A 26,773-nucleotide genomic window follows, 5' to 3' on the forward strand; every position below is an offset into this window, starting at 1 on the left:
TCAGAAACTTAGTGGACTGTTTCCATTTCTGTTCTCTACCTACTGGTTTGACTTATAACTGCTATCCTCATTCTGTTCTGTAAAGAGCAACACAGAACTTTACTGAGACTCGCAAAATATTTTTAATTGCTTTACCCTTTGATTCCCAAGGCTGTTGATTTCAGGGTTTGTTTCTTTGCATGGGAGGGGGTGTTTGAGGGGAAGGTTGGTGTTTAATTTTACAACTTTTGGGTGTGCCTGGGGAATCCCTGAGGAGGACAAGTGTCAAATGAATACAATTAAAAAGCAAGTCATGCTATCTTTTTAAGTAATTGCCACAAGTAATTTTTGAAGCACTGACACATGAACAGCTTATGTTCTCCAAACAGGAAGTCTCTCACCTCTATCAGAATGGGAAAGCACATGAAGTACAGGACGCCGTCCTGTGAGTCTATGAACATGCACAGGCACATGCGTGCGCGCACGCACACACACCCCCACCCACCCACCCTGGCGTTATCATCCATACTACATTGCAAGCTCATGAGGTTAACTCTCGCATCTCATTCTTTCTACCCTACCACACCTTACACATACAGTTGGTGCCTGATAAATATGGTGAGTAAATGGATGAACGACTTTCTGATGTTAATCATTAGCCAAATGACAACACTCATTTAGCAGATAATATTTGTTATAGCAAATATGGTTTGAATTCATTCGTGGAAGACATTAGGAGTACATGAGTTACTGACATCTCCTTTTTCTAAGTGATTTATACCTCTTCAAAAGATACTCCCTGCCCAAATTCATTATTTCCTTTTCCTATGCCATTATGTTAGAAACATGTAAATGTTCACCATTGACCTTGGAAATTAAGTATTTCAGACACCTTAAAGAAACATTTTGTGCATATTAAGGAAATATTAAAGTGAAATTCTTTCTATTGAATCTCCACACTTTGAAGTTTTTACTTGAATAAAACTAAAAAAACAAAATCAAGCCAAACAGACTGGTTCAAGTTGAAAGAGATGATATATTCACAGAATTCTATACTTTGCACAGTAATTCATTATGTATGCTACCAGTATTGATAAGATCTGATCATTCTTCCTCAAGACATTACTAAAATCTCCACATTTAATATTGACATCAATTCCCTTTTACTGAGTGGAAAATAAAATACATTTTGTAGGAGAAGCTTAAATGTAATTGAGGCCTGGAAAGAGGACTTCAAAGTGTGCGTAGTGGAGGGAAACAGGGCTAGCTTCACAAACTGTTCACCACTATCATATGTGAAGGAAGGTTCATCTACACCCATTACCTCCATTCCCTTCTTACTTCTCAGCCTCTTGCAATCAGTCAACACCACTTGAATTGTTCTCTTCAAGGTTACCAACAATCTCTTAACTGCTAAACCCAGTCTTCTTTCAGTCCTCTTTCTACTTGAGCTTTCTGTAGCTTATAACACACCGTCACTGACCCCCTCTTCATCTCTGGCATCTGTCTCCTCTCTATGCACACGCCCACCACCCTAGTTCAGGCTCTCATTACTCTCTTCCTGTAACAGCCTCCTAACTGATCTTCTCACCTCAAGTCTTTGCCTTTTCCAAAATATAGCTGCTGAAATGCTATTCCTAAAATATAGGTCTGACTCTTTTAACAATAATAATAGTAATAATAATAATAATAATTTTTATTACCTTCCTATTGCCTCTAAGATAAAACACAAAATTCTCAACTTGGCATTTGAAGTCCTGCACAATCTGGCTCCCACTTATCTTTAGTCTTATTTTACATCACTTTCATTCCCACACTCTATTCTACTGGCCTACTAGCGGTTTTCCACCCATGGGATTCATCTCCCACCTCTGTGCTTTTGCAAAGGCTGTGCCTCATGTCTGAAATGGACTCTCTCTTCACCTCTCTGACCATTAGACTCCCCAGGTTGCTTCAAGCACATTTCAGGTGCCACCTTCTATGTGAGGACTTTGTCATTTCCTCCCTCCCACTCCCCACTGTTAAAAGTTCTCCTGCTGCTCAAACTACTTTGCATATGCTATTATATTTGCTTATCTGTGCATACACTGCATTCCCCAGTAGAATGCAAGCTTCTTGAACCTAGGTCTCTCATCTGTGACTTTGTACAGATAGTACGTAGCACAGGACCCTTCACAAAATAGGCACCTATATTTGTTCTATGCTGCTCCAGGGGATAAGGACAGAACAAGGACCAGTGTGGGGATGTCACAAGGGAGCAGAACTCTGTGAAATGGTGGCTACCCCAAACCAGAATGTGATGTGAGGTTCCTCTCTAAGTGTTCAGACACTCTGGATAATCACCGGTCCAGGACACTGCAAGACAGGATTCTGGCAAGGTCTCAAAGACAGGTCTAAAAAGATCCCTTCCAATATCAGGATGCTAGTCTTCTATGGGTGATGCTACTAAGAGCGATGCTACATAGTATGAGTGACAGTCCTAAATAATCCTACTTGAATCTGTATCGGAAATAGAATGTAAGGCAGTCCTTGAGGGCAGGGTCTTCTTTGCATCCCAGCACCTACCATCACCTCTACAACAAGTAGATAATTAACAAATGCATGTTGACAGACCCCAAATGAAGTATAGCAGAGCCTAAAGTCCCTGTGGACCTACACTAGAAATGGCTTAAATAATCTTTTGTCATGTACGCTGACTGGGATAACACAAATGTTATGTTTACAAATTAGTGGAGGTCATTTTCATTATTATAAGAAAAATTTCTATATTTGCAGCCACTTTAATATCTATTCCCTGGGTATAAAGGCACTTTTGACCTTCCCTATATGATGCTTTGAGTATCAATTTCTGGCATTTTCAGGTGCCCCCCCCCCTCACACACACACACACACACACACACACACACACACACACACACACACACGAGTTGGCTGTTCCACTTTACCATTTTGAGACCCTCCCCACGGCACAGCATTTCATACTTCCGCCTTTCAGACAGGTAATCCTTGCCATGTTCCTTTCTTTTAGGAGCACTTTCCTGATCAGGATGGTCATCAGCAGTCTTTGAGGTAGATTTATTGGCATCTTTTTCTTTAGCCATTATATACTCAAAATATTTTAAGTTTCCATTGGCTCTCTGATGTTCAGGATCTAGTGACACAGTAAGAAAGACCACAGATGTTTAAGGATCAGCACACAGTAAGAACACAGCAGTCCTGAAGGAGAAGTATTTACTTCAGGCTAACAGATACTACACTTCTACTTTGGAAATTTACTCAACCACAACTTCTTGGTTATCAGTGAAGAAAGTCTTACCCATCATGGTTGTGTCCAGAACAAGGGAAAGGATTTTTCTGAGACCGAAACAAAAAAAGTCATTAGTATGTGGGATGTCTACTAACATCTCTCATTCTCGTGCTTCATTATGTCACAGAGGTGATCCGGCGCTCCCAAAAGGCTATGCTAGTGGAGCACAAGCTTTGATAGGTCCTACACTGAAATAAAACAACTTCAAGTTTCGGTCCATCAACGTCTGTCAAAGGACCAACCTAGGATCAAGGATTTAGAGCTCAAAGGGATCTCAGAGGTCCATCTAGTCCAACTACTTCATTTCACAAATGATGAAACTGAGGCCTTAAAGGTTAAGTGACTTATCCAAGGTCATAGAGGTAGTGAACCCAAAGTTGGGTCCTCTGACTTAAAGTCCAACACTTTCCATTACCGCATTTTCCTAACTGATCTTCCATGATGCCTCCATAGCTAAGTTCTGAGAGACTAATCACCAGAATAGCTATAGTGGGATGAACTTTTTTTCAGTAATTCTTAAAGACAGAGGTTTTGCAATCTGCATTGGCGAAAGGAATGTCATACAGACAAAAATCAGAGATCTTATTTAAGTACGAAGAAAATAATGGGCAGAGGTGAAAAGCAATGACCGCCGCCACCAACAAATTACAGCAGAATTGGCCTGCCTCTGAAGTCTAGGAGCATTTTAATCCCAACATTCCAAGAAGGAAGAGGAAAATAAGTTACATTCATAATTTCCAGATAAGCTAGAAGCCAATAACTACCACAGAATTGCTAGTCAGAGATGCCTACTACTCTCAAGGATGAGAGGTTAAAACTTTGGAAGAGAAAATTAGACATCACACAAGTGAAAACAAGTCTAGAAACCTGTATCTATCATCTAGATTATAAAATGACTTCTGATCGTAGTTCAGATGTTACCCGTGATACTTATGACTCTAATTATTCTCCGTTAGGAAAGAGTTCAAAGTGAAAACACTTTCTGAATTTCAAGGGTTACTTTTACATTATGTTATATGCCCTGCCAAGTAACAGTTGTGCATCTACAGAACAAAGATATTAGGAAGGAAATGTGAACCAGATTTCCAGTAAGACAAACTTCAAGAGAATCCTAGAGCTCTGGTTCTGCAGAAAGAAAACCTCGCTTCCTTTAAAAAGAGTGAAATTAAAAAATATGGCAACCTAAGTTGAGCTACAGGGTCTAAACCTCATTTTTTAAACTAATAAAATGTTTAAGAATTAAGCATTTATATCACATAATATAAACTGTATAACTGCTATATACAATGTACATTATAATATGTTAATAATTATGATAACTGCTTAAGGATTAAACCCATATTGTATCTCTCCCATATTATTAGCACTGTCATAATTTATTTTTAAATTCAAAGTACTGACAAGTGTGAAAATCTATTTTAACTCAATGAAATTTTTTTAAAAAAGTATAATATATCAAACAAAAACCCCATGCCAAACTCTGTACCCATAAAAATTAGGAAGCAGGCTATAATTTAATACTGCATTAGTTTTAAATTGAATAAGCCATTTTACAATGGGATTATGAAATTCCTTAAGAGAATAAGGTAGAGAAACTCAAGCAGTCTTTAACAGAATGGCATTGTCTAGTTTTATCAAAATTGATCCTTAGAAAGTTCTTGTGAGAACATGAGAGAGAAGAAGGAGGCAGGCAGGCAGCTCCCCTATTTCAGAAAAGGCTAGGTCAGGAATACCTTCGGGAGAGGATCAGTTCTCACCTACCCAGTTCAAGAAGCTTCTTGGTGAGCAGAAGCGCTTTCTCCAAGTGCCCTTGCTGGTACACAGCATAGCTCCAATAGTCTAGAACTGAGACTTTGTCAAGGGTGGACACTTCTCCTTCCTCCAGCTGCTTTAACGCTTGTTCCATCCACAGCTCAGTGTGGTAGTAATCAGCTTCTGTGTACGCTATCTTGCCCAACTCAAAGCAGTCCTCGGCTGTCAGAGAAGACTTGTGTTTTACTCCTGCAAAAAGAACAAAGCCAGTAAGATACAAAGAGTCTTATACCACAAGTGTCTGTTCTTACATCTTCCATAACAGAATCCTGTAAGTAGGTACTACAAGTACCATTTTTTCTTAAATTCCTAAGATGTTTAATAGCTCTCCCAGAGTTAACATGCCACCAACATATCAAGTCATTAAAACGCGTTGCTTATCTAAGCACAGCACCACCATTTTGTTACTCTTAATTCACACAGGGAGTTCTAACACTAATATCAAATGTTATATTTACTAGATATATAGCTCTTGTTGGCTCAGTGCAGCTTGAAGGCAGAGGAGAAGATCACCGTATTCAGAAGTGAGAAACTTCAGAGATCAAATGGTCCAACCCTCCCACTTTATAAAGGGGGAAACTGAGGCCCAGAAAGGTTAAGTGAAGTGCCCAAAGTCACAAAAGGAAGCTAGTATTTTAATAATGCTTTAAAGTCACCAAAGCACTTTATGTACATCATCTCCTCAACCCACGAGTTAGGTACTAAAGGTATCCCTATGCCAGTTTTATCAATCAGCAAACTGAAACTCAGAGAGATTAATTCCAAGACTAGCCCTCTTCTTACTACACCACATTTGCTACCTGTTCCTCTCTAGGAGAAGTCAAAGAGCAAAGTCAAGATTAAAATTCAAGTGCTGTGACTCTACCACCTCTGCCGCCTCTTCTAGAGAACAGGGCCAACGTGCCAACACAGCTCATTTCTCAAATGAGGCTTTCACTTGGAGAAAAGGATGTTCCACCAGGGCCTTTTTGAATGCTCAATGAAAGTCCTGCAGAGAAAATTGTGTATTTTCCTTTCTGTTACTATAATTTAGTGCCCATCAGAGGGAGAGACGAGATGCACAAACTCTGACGACAAAAAAAGCACATTCGGCATGTAAGAGAAAACAATGAAACAAAAACTGTTTCTGTACATTATCCTAATAGGGAAGTACTCACCATAATATATCTCCCCCCCCCCCAACAAGAGAGATTCAGAGAATAAGAAGAAAGCAGGGAAGGCAAAATGAGAAAAAAAAATCATCAAAGGCAGGCTAATCAGAATTTTATTTGAGGAGACAGGCAATTCTGTATCTATTGAATAAGCTGACTTTTACAAAAGGGGTAGAAGAAAAAGGAGTTTATAGCTTATTTTAAAAATCTGTTTAACAAAGCCAGCATCTGGGATTAAATATAATACATCAGGAACTCTCTGTATTTAGGTTTACTATTACTTTATTTTGGAGATAAAAGGTTGAAAGCTTCTTGAACTGGTTCAGAATTGCAATTTAGGCAAGCTATGATGTTAGGAAGCAATATATAACTTCTAGAGAGGATGGCATGTTTTATTTTTCATCTTTACCCAGTTATGGGCAGAAATTAAACTAGGAAGAAATTAACTCTATCAACACAGCGCTCAGAAAGTGTTTTCGAAATATGATAAAGAAATATTTGTTTCACAGTTTCTCATGTTTATTTAAACCAAGAAATAAAGTTCAATTACATTATCTGTTTCCAGGGAAGAAACAAATCAAGAGCCAGCAGGAGTCTTACAGTGGAACTAACCTCATTTTGCTAATTGTTTATCATTTATCATTCCCTGCTCCTGGAGCCTACAGGGAATCTGAGGCTTTTCTAAAAGAAATTAAGAAAATCATTGTGTACTCTGAGCCTAAAAATAAAGTTTCTTTTAGGCTCACCATTTTACTTTTTTAATCTTTTGATTATAGGATACTGAAGTGAACTCAGTAACAAACTATTAACTACCAACCTTCTAGTTTTAAGATAGTTCACTTTCATCTGAGAAAAGGTATGAGAATTTCAATTCAACCCAGCAAGCAGTCAGTAAGCTCTTGCTACGTACAAGGCACAAAACAAAATGACCAATGGTCCTTGCTCCCTGCCTTCAAGAAGCTTATATCAATTGTGGTGAGAAAAAAAATGTTAACAAAAAAGTAGAGAAATTATTGAACACAAAAAAATTACTAGATATGATTTTTAGAATAAAAAGCACTGCCTCTAAATTAAGGAAAAGAAATGGGTTGGGAAAACAATACTTCTGATAAATACGTCTGATAAAGGTCTTACATTTAGAATTAACAAGAAATTGAAAAGTAATACATCATTCCCAATGGAGAACTGGTCTAAGGACCTCAAGACAATTTTGGAAAGGAAAAATACAAATCAATAATACCCACCTATGAACAGTACTACAGCTACAGCAAGTCGCCCACCCATCAGACACAAAGGGAGCCCCTTCTGAAGTTCACATTATGAAGAGCATCAAGACTCTCCCTTAAAACATAACCTTGGTTTGTGTGGAAACAATAACAACTACACGAATATGACTGATGATGCCTTCCTCGCTGCCAGAGAGACATTCCATAGTCCGAAATCCCACCGACCACTCTGCCTCCAGAATCAGACCTTGGGAATGTCAGATGTGCTGTTACCCTTCGGAGGCCTCAGTGATCCACTTACCGCACAGGGAGATGAATTTATACCTCAGTTTCTCTTCAAGCCTTGCATCTTCCTTCTTTTACAATATCAAGAAACCTTGTGAACAGGATAGTGTAATCCATGGCAGTGAATTGCATATGGAGCATGCTGTCATATCATCAAGCTCACTCCCTAAACATGAAGTCTAATGTCTATATGATAATAATGCTCATTCTGGAATTCTACCTGCTGCCCACCTCACAATCATTAACTAATCTAAGCTCAGTGCCCAGCTGTAAATTTAGGGGGTGCCACAGTGCCTCACACATTTCCTTCACCTCCTGCAAGCAAATCAGTAACTCCTTCCCCATTAAGCTCTATCAGTGAAGACAATGCAGATGAAACAGAATCACTGGAGAGAGAAGAGCTGCTCCAGATTCTGGCAAGAAGCCCAAAATTCCGAAGAAAAAGAAAGATCCCAATAAGCCACAGAAACCAGTGTCAGCCTATGTCCTATTCTTTAGAGCCACAGAAGCTGCAATTAAAGGTCAAAACCCCAGCGCAACCTTTGGAGAGGCCTCAAAAAATAGCAGTATCAATGTGAGAGAGCCTGGATGAAGGACAAAAGCAGGACGCGAAAGGAAAACTGAGGCTGCCAAGAAAGAATACCTAAAGGCACTTGCTGGTTATCAATCAAGTCTCGCTTCCAAGGCTGCTGCAGAATGGCAAAAGCACAGACGATTACAGTGGGCTCTGGCGTCTACTAATTTATCATCCTCCCTGCTCCTCTTTCTCAACATGCACCAATGTCAAACTCGTCCACAGTCACTTCCCAGGGTAACTGCTCCTAAACAACTAACCACAAGGCTGCCAAAGAATCAGACTGTAGCTACTGTTAACATTGCAGCCAACATGCCAACAAACATTTCGGCCTCATTAACTAGCCGGATGGGAACAGCCATGGCTGCCACACCATCACAGTGAAAGCTCAACGGCATCAGATACAGTCACAGCAGCAGCAGCTGCAACAGATGCATCAGCAAATCCAATAACAAATGCAACAGCGGCATTTTCAACACCACATGCAACAGCATTTGCATCAGCAGCAACAGAGCCATAAAATTCATCAACACCAAACGCAGCAGCAGCAAAAGCAACACAAGCAGCACCAGTCTCAGACTTCTCGACAACATTCCCCTGTAGCTGCACGGATCGCTTCACCTTTTCCTGCCGTTAGAAGTCCCCAGCCAGCCCCTCAGCAGCACCAGTCACAAATACAGGCCCAGACACAAACCTCAAGTATTATTACGGGTCTGTATCCTCTGAAGATAAATACTGCAAAACTGATTTGCATTTTTTGGGAAGAGGAGATGTAAGGGTAAACCCTATTTGGCTAAAACTATAAATTGTGGACAGTGGTTATGTAGGGGTGCATGACAGGTCAATGGTCCTCAAAGAGTCAATAAACAATATAATGTAGCTGTGTATCATCTTTTAGCTAACTATAAATCATTTGGTTTTGAAAGAAAAGTAAAGTTGAACTCTTTCAGGTAATGCCTTTTTGATTTATTCAAACTTTACCTACAATATGTGAATCCAATGGCCTAATAAATATGGGACATTATGATAAAAAATTTAATTGAGCTATACTATCTTTTATTCATTAAATTAGCAAAATACAAATGTGACAAAAACTCACTTTGATGTTGCAACAGGGGGAGACTACACACAAATACAAACACTTGGAAGAACAATATAACGATATATAGTAACTGTCACAAAACTGACTCAGCCATCCTATTGCTGGAATTATATCTCAAGGACATTACTGAAAGGGAAAAAAGACCTATGTACAAAATTATTAATAGTCACTGTATCTGTATGGAGGCAGGGCAGGTACAAAAACAACAAGCATGTCCAACCATTAGGGAAAGTTGAATCAATTAAGGTATATTAATTTGCCCCCACAAACTCCTTGTCTGACGCTTCACTGTGGTGTGTGGGTGGCTCTGAGTTCTAAAAGGCTCTTCAAGCAGAGTGTAAACTTTGGCAAGTGCTACACTATGCTGGAAAACCTCAGAAGTATGGTCCTAGCCACAAACCATCCAACTTTCAGAGGATCAGACTAGCTAAATAAATACAAAGAGACTTATCACTTCCTAGCAGGTTACTTGGTGGTGAGAGTTCTTTGGCCATGGCAACCCACGAAACAAAGAAAAATAATAAATGCCTCTGTCCTTCATAGTTCCCTTATATTTTCGCAGTGACAAAGCAGGAGAAAGGAACAGAGGGTAGTGAGAACAGTGAGATTTTTAGACCACATATAAATACTGATTTAGCTACTGGCATTCTAAACGTAAGATTTTTGTCTTACATTTAGGTGAATGGCTAGATACACTATTTGAGGAATTCAATCATACCAGTCTTTACATTCTTACTATAAATTAAATGAGAAGACTAAAGAAAGTTGCAGCTAAATACAAGGATGTTTCACATTTCTTTATACAGGATAAATAAAGGAATTGGTGGAATTATTTTTTCATGAAATTAAAAGCAAGAAGGCACTTTTCATGGGACACTTGGTCATCTCATCTTGCTGTACCCACAATATACATTTGCAAAATGACCAGTATGAATTAATTGCAATATCTGTGGCAAAGAGGTCAACAGGTGGAAAAATTCTTCAAAAACCCACTGAGAATATACTGGAAAATGAATATGGTATAAAAAAGACATCAAAGAAAAAAGCCCTCATTGAGACTTTCCAAATTAAATCAACATGAACTTCAATATAGTGACTTAAATGCAAAGATGTATAAAACAGAAGACTGTGCAAAATGTTCAAAAACACAATTCAAAAGTAAAAAACAAGAGTTTTGTAAAAAGGCTTATAAGATTGTTATATTAAAGATTATTATGAGAAATGTTACACATATATCATAAGTGCATTCTTCTGGAAGATTGTCAGGAAGCAATGAGCATGGTGAGTACCAAAGAACATCACAAACAAGGAAATTAATTATAATTAGCTCTACTTTGACAGACAGGAAACAACTGTAGGAATCATTTCTAAATCAGCTTCATATGGGCAGACTATTGAATTAGAAAAAGCTCAATATCAATAACAATCTAAAAGAATATAAATAAAATAACGATTTGCAAATGAGACAACTCTAAATCTGGTTTATTTAAACAAGTTATTGACACACAAAAAAATGTATAAAAAGAACAGACATCAACACAGACTATCATCATTTCCTAAGGAAGTTTAACAGATATACACCAATTGCCAAATGAGACAAAAACAGCTTAGAAAACTCATCAGCTACCACACACTTGCTCTCCCTTACCAGGTAGATAGATTTGGCAGTCAAGGAAACCAGAAAAATACAAATTCATTTGTGAAATATTACAGAGAAGGATGATGAAATATTATGAACAGTAATACCTCAGATAATGAGAAGTCTGGGAGAAAAAACAACTCTAAAAAAGCTTGACAATCAGGGGCAGCTAGGTTGCACAGTGGATAGAGCACCGGCCCTGAAGTCAGAAGGACCTGAATTCAAATCCAGCCTCAGATCAAGCACTTCACGATTACTAGCTGTGTGACCCTAGGCAAGTCACTTAACCCCCATTGCCTAAAAACAAAACAAAACAAAACAAAAAAAAACCTTGACAAGAGATCCAACCAAGGCAGGACATCCCAAGGACATTTAAACACAAAACAAGAAAAAAAAACTAACAAAATATATTGAAAAGATATTACTAAGAGAGTTCTACAACAAACTTCTCTATCCATGACATTGGAAACACCCACATTTGGAACCTAACATCCCTGATGTATTGCAGGAGAAGTAAAAATAGCTCTGAAGAAAATGAAGATGGGAAAAGGTGGCTGGACTGGAACAGGCAAGATAGAGAGGGTCCATGCTGGATGCAACACAATTTTGAGGACACTGAGGGATTAATTCTCAAGATACAAGAAAAAAGAGAAGATGTCAAAGGCTTAAAAAAAAAATCACAGACCCTGTTATCAAAAAAGGCATCAGAGAAAATACCAAAGCTATCAATCTATGTCTTCTTTCCCACTTCTTCAAAATTTTTAGAATAATCTGCACACACATTGGGTGAATCTTTCATGAAGGTATGAAAGAGGAAGAGGCAAGCTTTCCTAAATCACAGCCTCTAGCAGACCTGAACTTTACACTCACACAAATGACTGAAAGGCATGGAAAACACAAGTATGTACTGCACTTATTGTGCATTGAATAAAAACAAGCATTTACTTCTCTACAGCAAAATGCTACCACCTTTATAGGCTCTCCTCTTCTAACAAGCTAGTTTTCCAAGTATGTTGAGATTGTTTAAAAGGTCACAGATAACCTTGTTCAATGACACTGAATATTAATATGCAGCGAAGCACAGAAAACGAAAAAATAAGACTTTTCTTTGCCAAAGTTGTCTGACATCATATAGGATGTTCAGCAGAGAATCCAAATTGAAAAAGGATTGCCTATGGGTGGCAAGTTCCTCCAGAGATGCCTGTTTGTGGTTGACATTATATTTACTAAATTAAGTTCCAGAATGTTGCAGAACCATCTATATTCTCACAATACAGAAATGGATGAAGAAAGCCTGTTGTCCAGATATACAACTCTATGTACAACCCATAGATCTGGTTCATCTGTACATTTATCCTTGATAGATTCTGATGTTGAACAATGAATTGGGCCCTAAAATGAAGAGAAAGAAAGTAGTTTGGGTTGTCCTGGGGAAAGGGCAGAGCTCCTTCCCTGACCCCAGGCTTTCCATGAGGGCCCATCTTTTCAATACTAACATTCTACCAGTTTTACTATATTGCAACGAGACACAGAAATACAGCCACCTCTGAAGAATTAAAAGTGAATATCACAAAGAGAACAATGGAGAGGCATATGATGGATGTGAGTGCACCGAAACACAGAACCAACAAGGAACTCCTGTGAAGAACAATAGTAAGGACATCATCAAAGAAGAAAAGATGGGCTGCTCATGGGGCAGGAATGAAGGATGACAGGTGGACAAGCAGGGGGGTTCCCTCCCTTTCTCCCAGTAGCAAGAGAAATCAAGGAAGGCCTCCTTATTGAAAACTTTTGAGAAGCCATGAACTGGAGTCGCCCCAGATGGAGAGCTGTGGATGAGGATGATCTAGATTACTGGCAGGAACTCCCAAATTAAAGAGATTGCAGATCCATTTGAGTAATCTTTCCAGTGGGGCTATACACTGCAAATCATGGAATACCCATTTCTGAAACCACATGTCATTCAAAGAGCAATGGGTAAAGAAGTGCCCGTTAGGTGCAAACAAATCACAACCTATTACCAATCAAGAAATATGCCAAAGAAGTAGCATAAAGAATACCAGAGATGTACGACCAGAAAATCAATATAGCTAGACATACAACAGAAGCAATGGACGACTAATGGGCAGCCTGTGTACTCCACTAATGTCTATTCAATGTCAAGAAATCTAGAAGCTCCCAGCCTGTTGAGCAGACTCCTACAGAAAAAGGACATGAACATGACCAGGAAGACACGAATGATGAGTAGCAATTTTTAAAAAAAATTTTCTCAAATAGAAACAACGGACTTTCTCAACATAGATGAACTTACATAATGAGTTAAAATTCTCTAAGTTAAAAAGCGTCAGTAACATATCACTAACATAAGGTGCTGAGCTCTCAGTGGATAGAATCAACAGTACAGTTGTAGATTCAACCAAGAGTTTGTCTTATCAAGATGGATAATGACAAATGTTTCTTTTTTTGGGGGGCAGCGTTACATTTGGAGTTGGTAGGTGTCTTTCTCCCTACCTCCCAACCCAGCATTAGAGAAGGCCAGCACTTGATATAGCTACATATGTGGAACCGCACAATACAAACTTCCATATATCGGTTCTTTCTCTGGAGGTGGATAACATTTTCTTTCATAAATCCTTTGTAGCTGATTTGAATGTTCATATTACTCAGAATAGCTTAATCATTCAGCTACTCTTCGAACATTATTGCTGTTACTGTATACGATGTTCTCTCGGTTCTGTTCGTTTCACTCTGCATTGTTTCATGCAAGTCTTTCCATGGTTTCCTGAAATCAACCTGCTCATCATTTCTTACATCACAGTTGTGTTTCATCACAATCACATGCCACAACTTATTCAGCCATTCAGCCAATAATAAATGTTTCAAACCCTAGTTATAAACTGCAAGCAACTTAGAAAATTCACAGGAAACAAAGGAACCAAAAGTTAATTTTTATAACCAGCAATCATTCTTCTTATCAGAAAAATGAGAGTGTATTAATAGAGCAAAGAAACAAAATTCACACATTGCTAAAATTTCATGAACTTTTGAAAGCTTATAGACTACACTAGGATTAGTGTTAATGAGAAGATGAACAGAAAAATGTAACCATTATTCAATTCAATTCAATCAAAAATAAGTGCCTACTATGTGCCAGGCACTGTGCTAAGCATAAGCGATAAAAAAAGAGACAAAAGACAGTCCTTGCTCTCAAGGAGCTTACAACCTAATGTGGGGGAAATATGTAAACAAACATATAAAGCAAGCTACATACAGGATAAACAGGAAATAATTAACAGAGGGAAGCCACTGGAATTAAGAGGGGTTAGAGAAGGCTTCCTGCAGGAGGTGAGATTTTAGTTGGGACTTAAAGGAAGTCAGTAGTCAGAATGGAGGAGGGAGAACATTCTAGGGTAGGTGGGACAGTCAGAGAAAATGCCCCAAACTCAGAGACGGAGTGTCTTATTCATGGAACACCCTTGAGGCCAGTGTCACTGGATGACAGAGCATGGGTAGGGGAATAAAGTCTGAGAAGACTGGAAAGGTAGGAGATCTATGAAGGACTTTGAATACCTAGCAGAGCATTTTGTTTTTGCTCCTGGAGGCAACAGGAAGCCCCTGGAGTTTATTGAGTAGGGAGTGACATGCTCAGGGCTGCACTTTAGGAAAACCACTTTAGTGGTTAAATGGAGAAAGCACTAGGGAGAGACTTGTGGCAGGCTGACCTACCAGCATGCCATTGCAGTAATCCAGGTGTGAGGGGATAAGGGCCTGAACCAGGGTGGTGGCAGTGTCAGAGGAGAACAGGGGTCACATATGAAAAATGTTGCCAGCCTTGGCAACAGCTTAGATACTGGGGGAGGGGGGAGAGGGGAGTGAGAGATAGTGAGGAATCCAGGATGATTCTTCAGCCTGAGGGACTTGGGGGATGGTGTTGTTCTCAGCAGTAATAGGGAAAGTAGGAAGGGAAGGAGGTCTTGGGGGAAAGAAAATGAGTTCCATTTTAGACATGTTGAGTTTAGAATGTCCACTGGACATCCAGTTTGATATGCCTGAAAAGCAGTTGAAGATACAAGATTCAAGGTCAGCAGAGGTCGGGGCAGGAAAGGTAGATTTGAGAATCATCAGTATAGAGATGGTAATTATATCCATTGGGCCTGATGAGATCAACACGGGGAATGGTATAGAGGAAGAAGAGAGGAGGGCCCAGGACAGAACCCTGAGGGATACCTAGGGTCAGAGGGTGTGATCTGGAGGAGAATACAGCAAAGAAGACAAGAAGAAATGGTCTCATAGGAGAACCAGGACAGCACAGTACCCTAAAAACCTAGATAGAAGAGAGTATAAAGGAGGAGAGCGTGATCAGCAGTGTCAAACACTGCAGAGAGGTAAAGGAGAATGAGGATAGAGAAAAGGCCACCAGGCTTGGCAACTAAAAGATCATGAGCACCTTTGGAAAGAGCAGTTTTGGTAGAATCATAAGGTCGGAAGCCAGAATTCAAAGGGTTAAGAGAAGAAAAGGTGGAGGCACTCACTGTAGACTGCCTTTAGGAAGAGTTTAGCTACAAAGGGCAGAAGAGATAGAGGACAATAGTTAGCAAGCATGAAAGGATTAAATGAAGGTTTTTTTTTCAGTATGAGGAGACACGGTCATGTTTCTAGGCAATAGAAAAAGAGCCAGTAGGGAGGGAAAGATTGAAAATAAGTAAAAGAGCAGGGATGACAGGGCAGGGGGGGAATCTCTTGAAGGAGACAGGATGGAATGGAATTACTCGGCCAGTTAGAGGGATTGGCCTTGGTAAGGAGTAAGCAAACTTCATCATGTGAAATTGTGATGGAGGAGAGAGTCAGAAGGCATTTGAGTGATAGGATATGACAGCAAGGGGGGAAGAGGAAATTCACAGCAAATTATCTCAATTTTTTCAGCTAGGAAAAAACTAGTTCCACTTCTCTTTTCAAAATACAAAATCAACCAATTCAAAAGGTCCCTTTAGCATTAATCTAAGCAGAGGCAGCAGGTATAATTTCCTATTTCTCTAAGCAATAGAACCAAGGAAATCCCCAGAAGCACAGAGTGGTGGCAAAGTAAGACTTCATATCCCAGGCTTGGTTGGCAGCTGACAGGGATAGAGGCCTGTGCCAGAAATAAGTAAAAAAGCAGGATATCCTGCACAATGCAGAGCACTTTTAAAAAAATCTGATTGTGTATATCCGCCACATGTCCCATCTTGAAATATGGTATATACGTACTGTAATAGCCAACTTTGTGGAAATTTTCTATACAAAGCAGGAAAACTAAGAAAAAGAAAAATCATTATGGAAAAGTTTTCTTTCCTTATTTCTTTAAACCAATTTTGCCTTCCAAGGTCAATTTCTAGCATGCAGCTAACCTATCAAGTGCTAGAAAAAGGAAGGTTATTTCAGGCCTCAAGACTACCAGTCATACTATCAATTACAGATCTGAAAATACAAAAGCTCCTCACATTGTCAGAGTACTAATGGACTGAGCAGTTCAGTCAGGTGACAGGTGTTTTGGAAAGCATGGGCTCATCTTACCTGGAAGGTTACCCTTTGAGATGGTATCTGTATCTAAATTGTAGGTGTCCTGGAGACGCAACAAGGCTTTGGCTGCCCCAGTCTGATCTTCATCATTTGGGAAATACTGTCTCTGAATGGTCAGGTTGGAAATGAAGCCTGGGGAAAAATAGAGAGAAAGAGAGAGAGAAATTAAGCCTCCAGATTCTATTTAGTTCATCAATTCAGAGTTTACACATAGATTTGTAAAGAAAGATCACTGAAACTATTGTATATATAGATACAAGAATAAAGTGTTTTTGTATTTGTTAAGAATTCAATTACTGAAAGTGATGCAGTTTACTTCCATCTAATCAAAATTCTGTGGTATACTTAATATAGAATGCAGAGGTAAATCTGGGTCTCTCTTCTATATCAGCATCTACAACTGGGATAAAAGCAAGCTCAAAATTCAGCACTGGAGAACTGATGGCTATATTGGTTAGCAAGAAAACAGGAAGCACAATCATAAAGGATTTATGAAGGATGAACAAATTCGTGGTTTTTAAGCTAAAAACTCTTTGGTCTATTAACAAATTTTGATAAATGAAAGGGCTTTAAACTAAAAAGAAGTAGGAAGGGAGAAGACTGCCCGTTTATGTCCTACACAGCTACAGTTAAAGAAGAACAGCCTTTGAGATGGCCATAGGTTCACAAGAGGAAAAGAAGAAATGCAAGACACCAGTAGTAAGACACCTGACCTCAAACAATTATAGAGAAATGGAAGTGGAAGACCAAAATCAAAAGGACAACTTTGACCTCATAGGCATCACTGAGACTTTAGTCACAGGATGAAACATGACTAAACATGGTCCTAGATAAGTATTCTTTATTCTAAAGAAACAGGACAGGCAAAGGGATAGAAATAAGGTTGTGGATGGTAGAGGATGGAAGATACAATTATAAGGAAAGTGTATTTAATTTATGTAAGGAAATCCAGGAACCAGAGGAGGAAAATACATGTGGAGAGCATTTGGGTGAAGGTCAGAGGGAGAAACAGAAATGATTTTATTATGGAGGAGACTACATATCAAGACCTCGAGGTAGCACTGTGGATACAGTGTAAAGACTGAAGTCAGAAAGACCCATGTTCCTGAGCTCAAATCTGACCTTAGACACTTACTAGCTGCATGATCCTGGGCACATCACTTAACCCTATTTGCTTCAGTTCCTCATTTGTAAAATGAATTGAAGGAAAGGGCAAACTACTCTAGTATCCTTGCCAAGAAAACCCCAAGTGGGGTTACAAAGAGTTGGGCACGACTGAAAACAACTGAACAAAAACAAGACTGCAGATTCCCTGGACCAAAAAAGAAAGAAAGTAAATAGATGAGACATTTGGGGAAACAGATCATAAGCCTATCATATGGGCATGAAAGAGTAGTGACTGGAAACCTCAATTATTCAGACACCTGTTCTCCCCTCTCCTTCTCTACGTAAGAGCAGCTAATGACTTCTTAACTTGACATAATGACAATTTCATCCTCCAAAATGTGCAGGGAACCAATAAGGAGCAATCCTATTCTGGATCTAATTCTCACCAATAGAGGAAAATTGCTGAAGTAGAAGTGGTGAGAACAGGGGAGATTAGGGGAAAGAAGGAGAATGACAGAGGAGAGGAAATCTTGTTGTAGTCTGATAAGTACCCTAGATTTGGGGAAAAAAAAAGTAGTTTTCAAAGGGAGAGGAAAGACTGTTAGAATCGCATAAACTAAAATTCAACAGGAGAAAATCAGCCCAGAAGGGTTAAGAAATTCTCAAGAATGAAATTCTAAGGACACAGAAACAATCTGAATGAGGAAGAAAAATGAGAAATGTTTGAAGAGACAACTATGGATACACAGGAAACTTTACCAACTAACATATCGTAAAAAGAAATGTGCAGAAGATTGAATCAAAAGCAGGTTAAAGAGGCTGATATCAGAACAAGGCACAATCCTCTAAAAAATTATTCCTTAAGTGTTAAAACTTGTGGTGAATTGATGCCAGCTATGGAAGCTAATGGCAACAAAAAACAGCAGGCTGCTGGTTTGTTGTTTTGTTTTAAGCAATACTGGGAGAAAAGGGAATAACAAAGAAGATGGATAGAACTTTTGCTTAAGGCAGGAGGGAATTGGACTGTAATAACTGGTTTGTCTCTGTCAAGAAGACCTTTGCACCAGAAATGAGAGAATAAAAAATTGCTAACAACAAACTGATATCCAAGATAAGGAAAGCAATAGAAAAAGAGCACCTGGTTGTCCTTGATGGATTCAAGTCAGCGGTCTCAGATGAATTATATCCTGAAACAATTGGCAGACATGAATGCCAAGCCACTGTCAGTAATATCTGAAACATCATGGAAAATATGAGAGGTACTGTAAAACTATAAAAGGGCAATTCTTGTCCTGATTTTCAAAAAAAAGGCCAAGAGAATGGAGCATATAAGCTACAGGCCAATAAGCCTGTTCTCTATTCCTGGAAAAATTCTAGACTAGAATATTAAAGAGATGGCTAATGGACATCCAGAAAGCAGAGCAATAATTATAAATCATCAAGTCAGAGTCATCAAGAATAGGTCATGCAAAAAAAAAAAAAAAATAGGTCATGCTAGACAAGGAAATTTTGTTTCCCTTTTAACAAAGTTACCAAACTTCATACATTAGAGAAATACTATATAGTTTACCTGGATTTTAGGAAAACATTTGATAAAAGTATCTGAAACTAGAGAAAATGGAGAGTTGTGGACCAGCTGATAATACAACTTGAGAGATTCTGAACAGACTTGAATTGCCAAGTTCAAAGAACAGTCATGAATGGCTCCCTGTCAACATGACAGGAGGTCTCCAGGGGAGGACTTAACTGATCTGTGCTTGGCTTTGTACTGCTTTCATTTTTTTCACTGACTCGGAGATAGTCATAGATCGCTGGGAAGGTTAGCTAACACAATAGGTGAGTCAGGACCTAAAAAGATCCACTGGACTAAATCTAATAATAACTTGTAATTTAATAAGTGATAAATGTGGAGTCTTACACGTGGGTTAAAAAAAAACAACTTCACAAGAATAGGATGAAGGAAGCTTGGTTAATCAATAGTTCTTTAAAAAAATCTGGGGGCTTTAATGAACTGCAAGTTCACTATGAGTCAGCAGTACAACATGGCAGCCTAAAAACCTAATATAATCCTGCTCTGCATTAAGAAACGCATGGCTTCCAGACACCATCCCAAAGAATAGTTTCCAAGAGTATCGAAGTATGTACTGTGTTTAATCCTGGATACCAGTTTGAGAAAAACACTGATTTACAAACTGAAGAATGTCCAAAGGATGGCAACAAAGGTGATGAAGGGTTATGTCACATGAAGAGGGATGGAGGGAACTAGGGATATTTATCCTGAAGAAGAGAAGATATGGGGGGTGGCATGATCATTGTTTTCAAATATTTAGAGGGTTGTACATAGAAGAAGGATTAGATATATTATTTTTGGCCCCAGAGGGCTGAACCAGGAATAATGGATGGAAGTTGCCAAGATGCAAATTAAAGCTTGATATCAGGAAGAATTCCTAACAACCAGAGTTGTCCAAAAGTGTAATGGGCTGCCTTACAGAGGAGGTGGGCTCCCCTACAATGGAGGTCTTCAAGAAGAGGGCAGACTACCATTTGTCAGGTTTACTATAGAAGTAGGCACTCCTTTCATGTATGGGTTGGACTATGTGGTCACTGAGATACTTTCCTACTCTCAAATTGTATCATTCTGTGGCAGGAAATTTTTCAGGATAGCTTGAAGCTAGCTAGACAAGATAAGATCTAGAGTCCAAAATCAATATTTGAGCTTCTTTAGTAGTGTTGTTTTTAGGCATGATTTAATTTCAGGCATTCTACAAGTAAAAAAAGCGTTTAAAAAGATTCTGATATTCAAGATTTGGGTTTCTGTTACTTGTCTTATATAAGACCAAAAGTCATTCCACAAGAGATAAAGTGGTCAAAGCATATTAACAAACATTTCTCAAAGGAAGACTGGTAACTGTTAACAACCATATGAAAGAATGATCCAAATCACTTAATAATTGCAGAAATAAAAGCAAATCAAACAAAACTAAAGTTCTTCCTCACACTCAGCAAATTGGCAAAGATGACAAAAGATGAGACTAGGGATTACAGGAAAATAGGTACAATGAAAAAAAAAGAAAAAAGAAAACAGGTACAATGATGCACTATTGGTGGAGCTGCAGACTAGTACTACCATCCTGGAAAGCAATCTGGAATTATACAAAGAAAGTGATTAAAATATCCACATCTTTCAACCCAAAAATTCCACTACTGGGTACCTATTTCAAGAAGGTTGGTAACAAAAAGACGGACTCCAATTACACCAAAATATTTAGAGTAACACTTTTTGTGGGAGTAAAGAATTGTGGAAAAAGTAGATGCCCCTCAATATGGGAATGACTTCTTGTTTGTCTTTTATTTTTGAAGAGGAACAAAGACATCAGTGATGTCTTGACTTGTTAGTGAAACAGATTTAAGTGAAATAGAGTTGTGCAAAACTCTTCCAGAGTCATCAAAGTCAGGAAAACTGGCAATGGACTAGAATGCAGTGGATAACCTTGGCATCTTCGATGTTTGACCAAGCTCTAAGCGCTCCACAGCACCAGCTTCAGCCACCTTCATAGGCATTGGAACAAATTGTTCTCATCTACCCATTCCACTTGGAGAAGTCTTGACATACTTGGGATAGAAAGCCCCCTAACTCATCAATGGGTTTGAGGCCTGTCAATTACCCCTAAATCTGGCAACTCATCTGCTGAGATTGTTTTATGGGAATGTGGCTGCTGCACATGCTACAGCTTCTTGGAGCCATAGGTGAAAGTTGAGTGAAAGGTGGACAGGAAAGGTAGATGAGTAGCCTTAAAAATACTCAGCAGCCCTCTCAGCAGAGGTGCTAGTCCTTCCTGAGTACCCCATACATCCTATGGAAATGACTAAATAAATTATGGTATATGAATGTAATGGCATATTACTGTGCTATAAGACTCAATGTTGTTCAGGCTTTTTAGGCATGTCTGACTCTTTGTGACTCGATTTAGGGTTTTCTTAGCAATCTTTGCTGGAGTAGTTTGCCATTTCCTTCTCCAGCTCATTTTATAAATGAGGAAACTGAGACAGAGTTAAGTGACTTGCCCAAGGTCATACACCTAGTAAGTGTCTGAGGCTAGATTTGAACTCAGATCTTCCTGACTCCAGGGCCAACACTCTATTCACTGCACCACTAGCTGCCCCATAAGAAACAATGTACATGAGGAATACAGAGATTCCTGGAAAAACTGCTCTTAACTGATGAGAAGTGAGGTAAGCAAAACTAGGAAAACAATATACATGACTACAATAATGTAAATGGAAAAAACTGTCCACAAAAATAACTAAAACTAGACACTGAGAAATCAAAATGACCAACTGTATTCCAAAGAGTAATATGAAAAAATACCTTTCTCTCTACCCCTTCCCCTGCTCCTTTGCAAAAATGGGAAACCATGGGTATGAGATACTGTACATATAGATAGACTTTTAAAATGTTTAGTTTTGTGTTACTTTTTTCTTTCTTCCTTTCTTCATATTTTGCTATAAGGGATGGCTCTCTGGAAGGGATAGACTGGGAAATGTAAGATAATGCAAAAAGAAAAAGTATCAATAATTTTTTAAAAGTCTTAACAATTTATCTCAAGAACAAAGGTTTTAACTAATCAGTGGATATAATGAATTTCCTATGATCAAAACTAAAAATGAAGGTTAAATCTGGAGTCTATAAGCACACATTTCTTCAAGATTATATAGAAACATGCAAGAAATGAGGTCTGATAGTTTTTTTAATCAAATATACATGAAAAATTTGATAAAATGAGCAACAATATAATAAAGATATCTTATTTCTCTCTAGGGTATCACATACTTCTATCATGACATCAGCAAGGGAGCTAATGAAAAACTGGAAAGGTTGGAAGACTGGCTAGATCTCCTTTCCTGAGCTTCAAAGGAAATCTTATACTTAAGCAGATTTAAACGCTTTATCAGTGATGACTCATCATGTGCACAGTTCCATCCTAGGAATTACTATTCAGAGATTCAGAGAATGTGGACATGTCTCTCTGAGGTTACCATCCCAATTACTGATAATTATAACTTTTTGAAGAGAAAAGATGACGAAGACAAAGATGAAGAAGAAGAACAAGAAGATGAAGACGAAGATGAAAACAAAGAAAAAGAACAAGAACAAGATGAAGACAAAGAAGAAAAAGAAGACAATGAAGACGAAGACAAAGATGGAGGAGGAGAAGGAGGAGGAGGAGGATAAAAACAGAGCCAACATTATTTGATCATAATAGTTATTTTTTCCAAAAGTGCTTTACGACTATAGGAAATTTCAGTCTTATTTGGCCAGCAGGGGGTCAGACAGCTTTCTTCTAATGGATATGTATACACGAAAAGCATCTAGTTCAGAGATCTAAAGTCAATTGAAATACGTTCAGTTTGAAACACCGACTGCCAAACATGTAAAATTCCATGCGGAGGGTAGGGTAAAAATCTCAAAATGTGTTTTTCCATAACAAAGCATGAGAATTGCAATCTTAAAGAAAAAAAAAGAAATGAGCTGCACGTTTATATTAGCATTATGGGGCATAACTGCACTTAAAGTCATTGAGATTAACATTGTAAAGGACTTCTAAATCATTCAATCTTACTCCTTAAACCAAAATAAATTTCTGTCAGCATCTTCAGTGTTACTTCCTCCAGATCAATATCAAATAATCCCATAAACAACTACTTAAATTTGTGAATAGATCATTATGTGGTGATACCTTACCTTTTTAAAAAAAAAAAAAGTTTTAGCTTATACTCCACAATTCTCTTTATTATTTGTGAAACATTTGTAATCATGTGACCAGCACTTCATAAAGAGCTCAGATCTCTTTCCACAAAGGCTTTAGCTTCCTAAGTCATGAATTGAACTCAATTTTCTGCAAGATTCTAGTACTAAGTATCTGAAACATACCACTGATCTTGCCACCCACAAATGTACCATCTCTACGTTGGAGAATTCTGAAATCTCCCTGTCCAACCATCATCTACTGGGCTTCCACCTCCCCCGCTACCTTCCTTTCCCAAACCCTACTTATCATCCACACTCCAATCCCTTTGTCCTTCAATTCTCATACAGGCCATCTCCCCCATACTAGCCACTCTTTCCTCTTTTCCTCATCTTAACTCCTTGGTGGACCAATATAACTCTACACTTTCCTCTTCTTTTGAGTCCTAAGCCTCCTCCTCATTTTTCCAATTGTGCCCCATCAAGCCTTAGCTTTGAACCACTCCAAGAGCTCAGTGCAGAGCCAGGAAGAGAACGTAAACTGGCTGACCTGGTGCCCTCCCCAAAATGGAGGCTGCCAGAACTCACCAGTGGGAGAAGAGTGGAGGTATACTCCGGGGTGAGAAGGCCCCAGGCACTGAGGAAAGCTACAGGGTGAGACAGCAGCTGAAGCACAGCAGCAAAAGCAAGAAAAGAAGAAGCAGAGCAAGGAGGAGAATACAGAAAGTTGGCCAGCCTGGGTCCCTCCCTAAAATGAAGGGCCTCGAAGGAACTCATCAATGGGAGAAAGGGGAAGAATGCTCCAGAATTCTCCCAGATAAGAAGGCTGCCGGGGAAGACGGAGGTTCCGAGGCAAGGAGGTTCTGAGAGAAGTCGTTCTGGGCAGTTCTGAAGAAAAAATGCCTATGGGACATCCCCATTCAAAATGTCCAATGGCATTTGATGATGCAGAACCAAGACTCAGGAACAGACCAGGCTGCATATATAAAAAGTCATTTCTACGTAGAGATAACTGAACCCATTGAAGCTAAAGAAGTCACTGAGTATAGAGAAAGAGGAAAAAAATGCTCAGGACTGAGATTTGAGATCCGTTAGAGGGCATAAAATGAATGATGATCCAATAAAGATGATGAAGCAGAAGCAGTCAAGAAGCTAGAAGGAGTATAACATCACTAATGTGAAAATATGTTTAATAGGAATGTATATGTATAACCTATATCAGATTGTGCGCCGTTTTGGGGAGGGAGGTAGAGAAAAATTTAAAACTCAAAAGCTTATGGAAGTGATTGTTGATAAATCAAAATAAATTAATAAAAAATTTTTTTTTAAAAAGCTAGAAGAAGAACAGGAAAAAGCAATGTCACAAAAACGCAGAGAAAAGAAGGAGGTCCACAATGTCAGAGAGGATGAGAACTTACAAAAGACCACTGAATTTGGCAATTAAGAGATCACTGGTAACTTTGGAAAGGGAAGTTTCTGTTCAGTCATGGGGTCAAAATGCAATGAGTAAAGGAGCTCATCAAAGAAATATCTGATCAAAAGAGCATGGGCCTCATTCCAATTGCAGGGGATAGATGAGGAAGGATCCTACAAACCTCCTGAGAGGTGAAACACTCAGTTTCTTATTTCTTTTCCATACTGACTATTTTGTTTCTACATTTTCAACCCTTGCCCTTTCTCAGTCTATGAAGATTGACGCTAACAATTCCTAAAATTTGGAGCAGGTGTGTGGGGGGAATTCTATCAGACTAAAATGTTATACACACTGACTTTAAAGGTGTGGGGTTTTCCTGATAAAATTATACCCTCAACTCTTCAGAGGCTTATAACAGAAACATGAGCATGACTTCAACTGTGATGTTTTGACTCTTTGAGATTGTTAGTATTACAACAATTTTTTAAAAAGTCAATGCACTGTACCTCAGTGAGTCAGGACAGCACATCATATTTTACAAAGTTGGTATTCAAAATACATTCAAGGCAACTCAAATTTATAAACATATTTGCTAATTTTTTCCATTCCTATTCTCTCTTTAATTGTTTTTGATCCTTAATATTTTGCCAGTCACTTTTTTGAAAATTATTTGGGAAGGGAGAAGTCATAATAATACAATAAATTCATAAACATCTAAATTAATTCATTTAACAAGCATTTACTTAGCAATTGTATGCCAACAGAAGAGCTGGTTAGAAATAGTCATCTCCAGAATATTTGTACTTAAAACAAAATACCTTCATCTTTAACAGAGAAGCCTAATTAGAAATATCACCATCAAATTATTATTTGTGAAGTAATCAAGACTGGAACTAGATAGCTTTCAAGGCCTTAACTTCTTTGCCATTGCTTCTAGTTATGAACAAAAAATTCCAAAGTCAAAAGTCAATGTATTTTTTTAACTTAAAAACTCAAACGTGTCAAATGTGGTCATACTCTATCTTTATTGGGGTAATGGGTATAAAGAAAGAGATGTTTTGTTGCTGTTAAGTGGTTAAAGAATTTCTTTAATTTTGAACCTGGATCCAAGCAAACCTCTCCTCTAGGGAGTGAGCAATGACACAGCAATCTGAAAAGAGGGTTACTAAAGTCAGGAACTTAGCCAGGGACAGATACCTATTATTGTTCATTGCTCCTAAGTGTGTGACTGTATCATCTCAGATTGGCTAATGAGCTGGAAATCAGGGAAGATCCACTGGAGGGGTATAGAATCAGACTAAAGGAGAAAGTGGAGAAGGAAGTCAGTCTGAGAGCAGCATGGAGACACCAAGCTAAAGGATGAAATCATTGAGATGTAGTCTCATGGTCCCAGGACACAACACAACAAGAATGGGTCTAGACGCCAGACTAGAGAAATAAGATGGAAAAGGCATCTTCATCACAAAAGAAAACACACACACATACACACACCCTAAATCAAAACCCACCACAACAATCTCATTAGGGAATTTATTTCAGGCAAACCAAACAGGACAGGGGGTGTGGGAGAAGAGAGCACTTCCAAAATCTGAAGCATCCAGATCTTTAGGAAGATGACGGAGGCAATTCCAGTGCTTCTTATGGTCTGAAGACACATGAAAGGGAAGAAATCTTGGGAGTCTAGATAGACAAGGACTTAGATGCCTAGGTAAGATTTCTCCCATAAGCCAAAAGCTAAGTTTCTTCAAGATCCTAAGTCCAAGAAAACCAATCTGTCATATGGAAAAAAAGAAGGAATTCGTATAAATGGGCTCCTCCACCCAGAGCCATGGTTAAGGAAGAAGATTCTGGAAGAACTAAGTCACCACACCA

The 26,773-nt window shown here is 38.7% G+C and overlaps 1 protein-coding gene and 1 pseudogene across 4 annotated transcripts in view; one reads left to right on the forward strand and one right to left on the reverse strand.

Annotated features, from left to right (window-relative positions):
- The window catches only part of P4HA1 (prolyl 4-hydroxylase subunit alpha 1), a 70,847-nt gene that overhangs the window by 20,519 nt on the left and 23,555 nt on the right, over window positions 1-26,773 (reverse strand). For all 4 annotated transcript variants that reach the window (XM_027858562.1, XM_027858545.1, XM_027858556.1 and 1 more), the window contains exons 5-7: window positions 16,629-16,766; window positions 5,048-5,287; window positions 2,925-3,130 (exon numbers count right to left, since the gene is read on the reverse strand). In XM_027858562.1, coding sequence (XP_027714363.1) covers window positions 2,925-3,130; window positions 5,048-5,287; window positions 16,629-16,766 — 584 coding nt within the window. The remainder of the gene's footprint in view (window positions 1-2,924; window positions 3,131-5,047; window positions 5,288-16,628; window positions 16,767-26,773) is intronic.
- LOC114040767 lies at window positions 5,440-9,110 on the forward strand (annotated as a pseudogene).

The sequence above is a fragment of the Vombatus ursinus genome, unplaced genomic scaffold, assembly GCF_900497805.2.
Source record: "Vombatus ursinus unplaced genomic scaffold, bare-nosed wombat genome assembly UNPS02000749.1, whole genome shotgun sequence".
NCBI classification, from domain to species: domain Eukaryota; kingdom Metazoa; phylum Chordata; class Mammalia; order Diprotodontia; family Vombatidae; genus Vombatus; species Vombatus ursinus.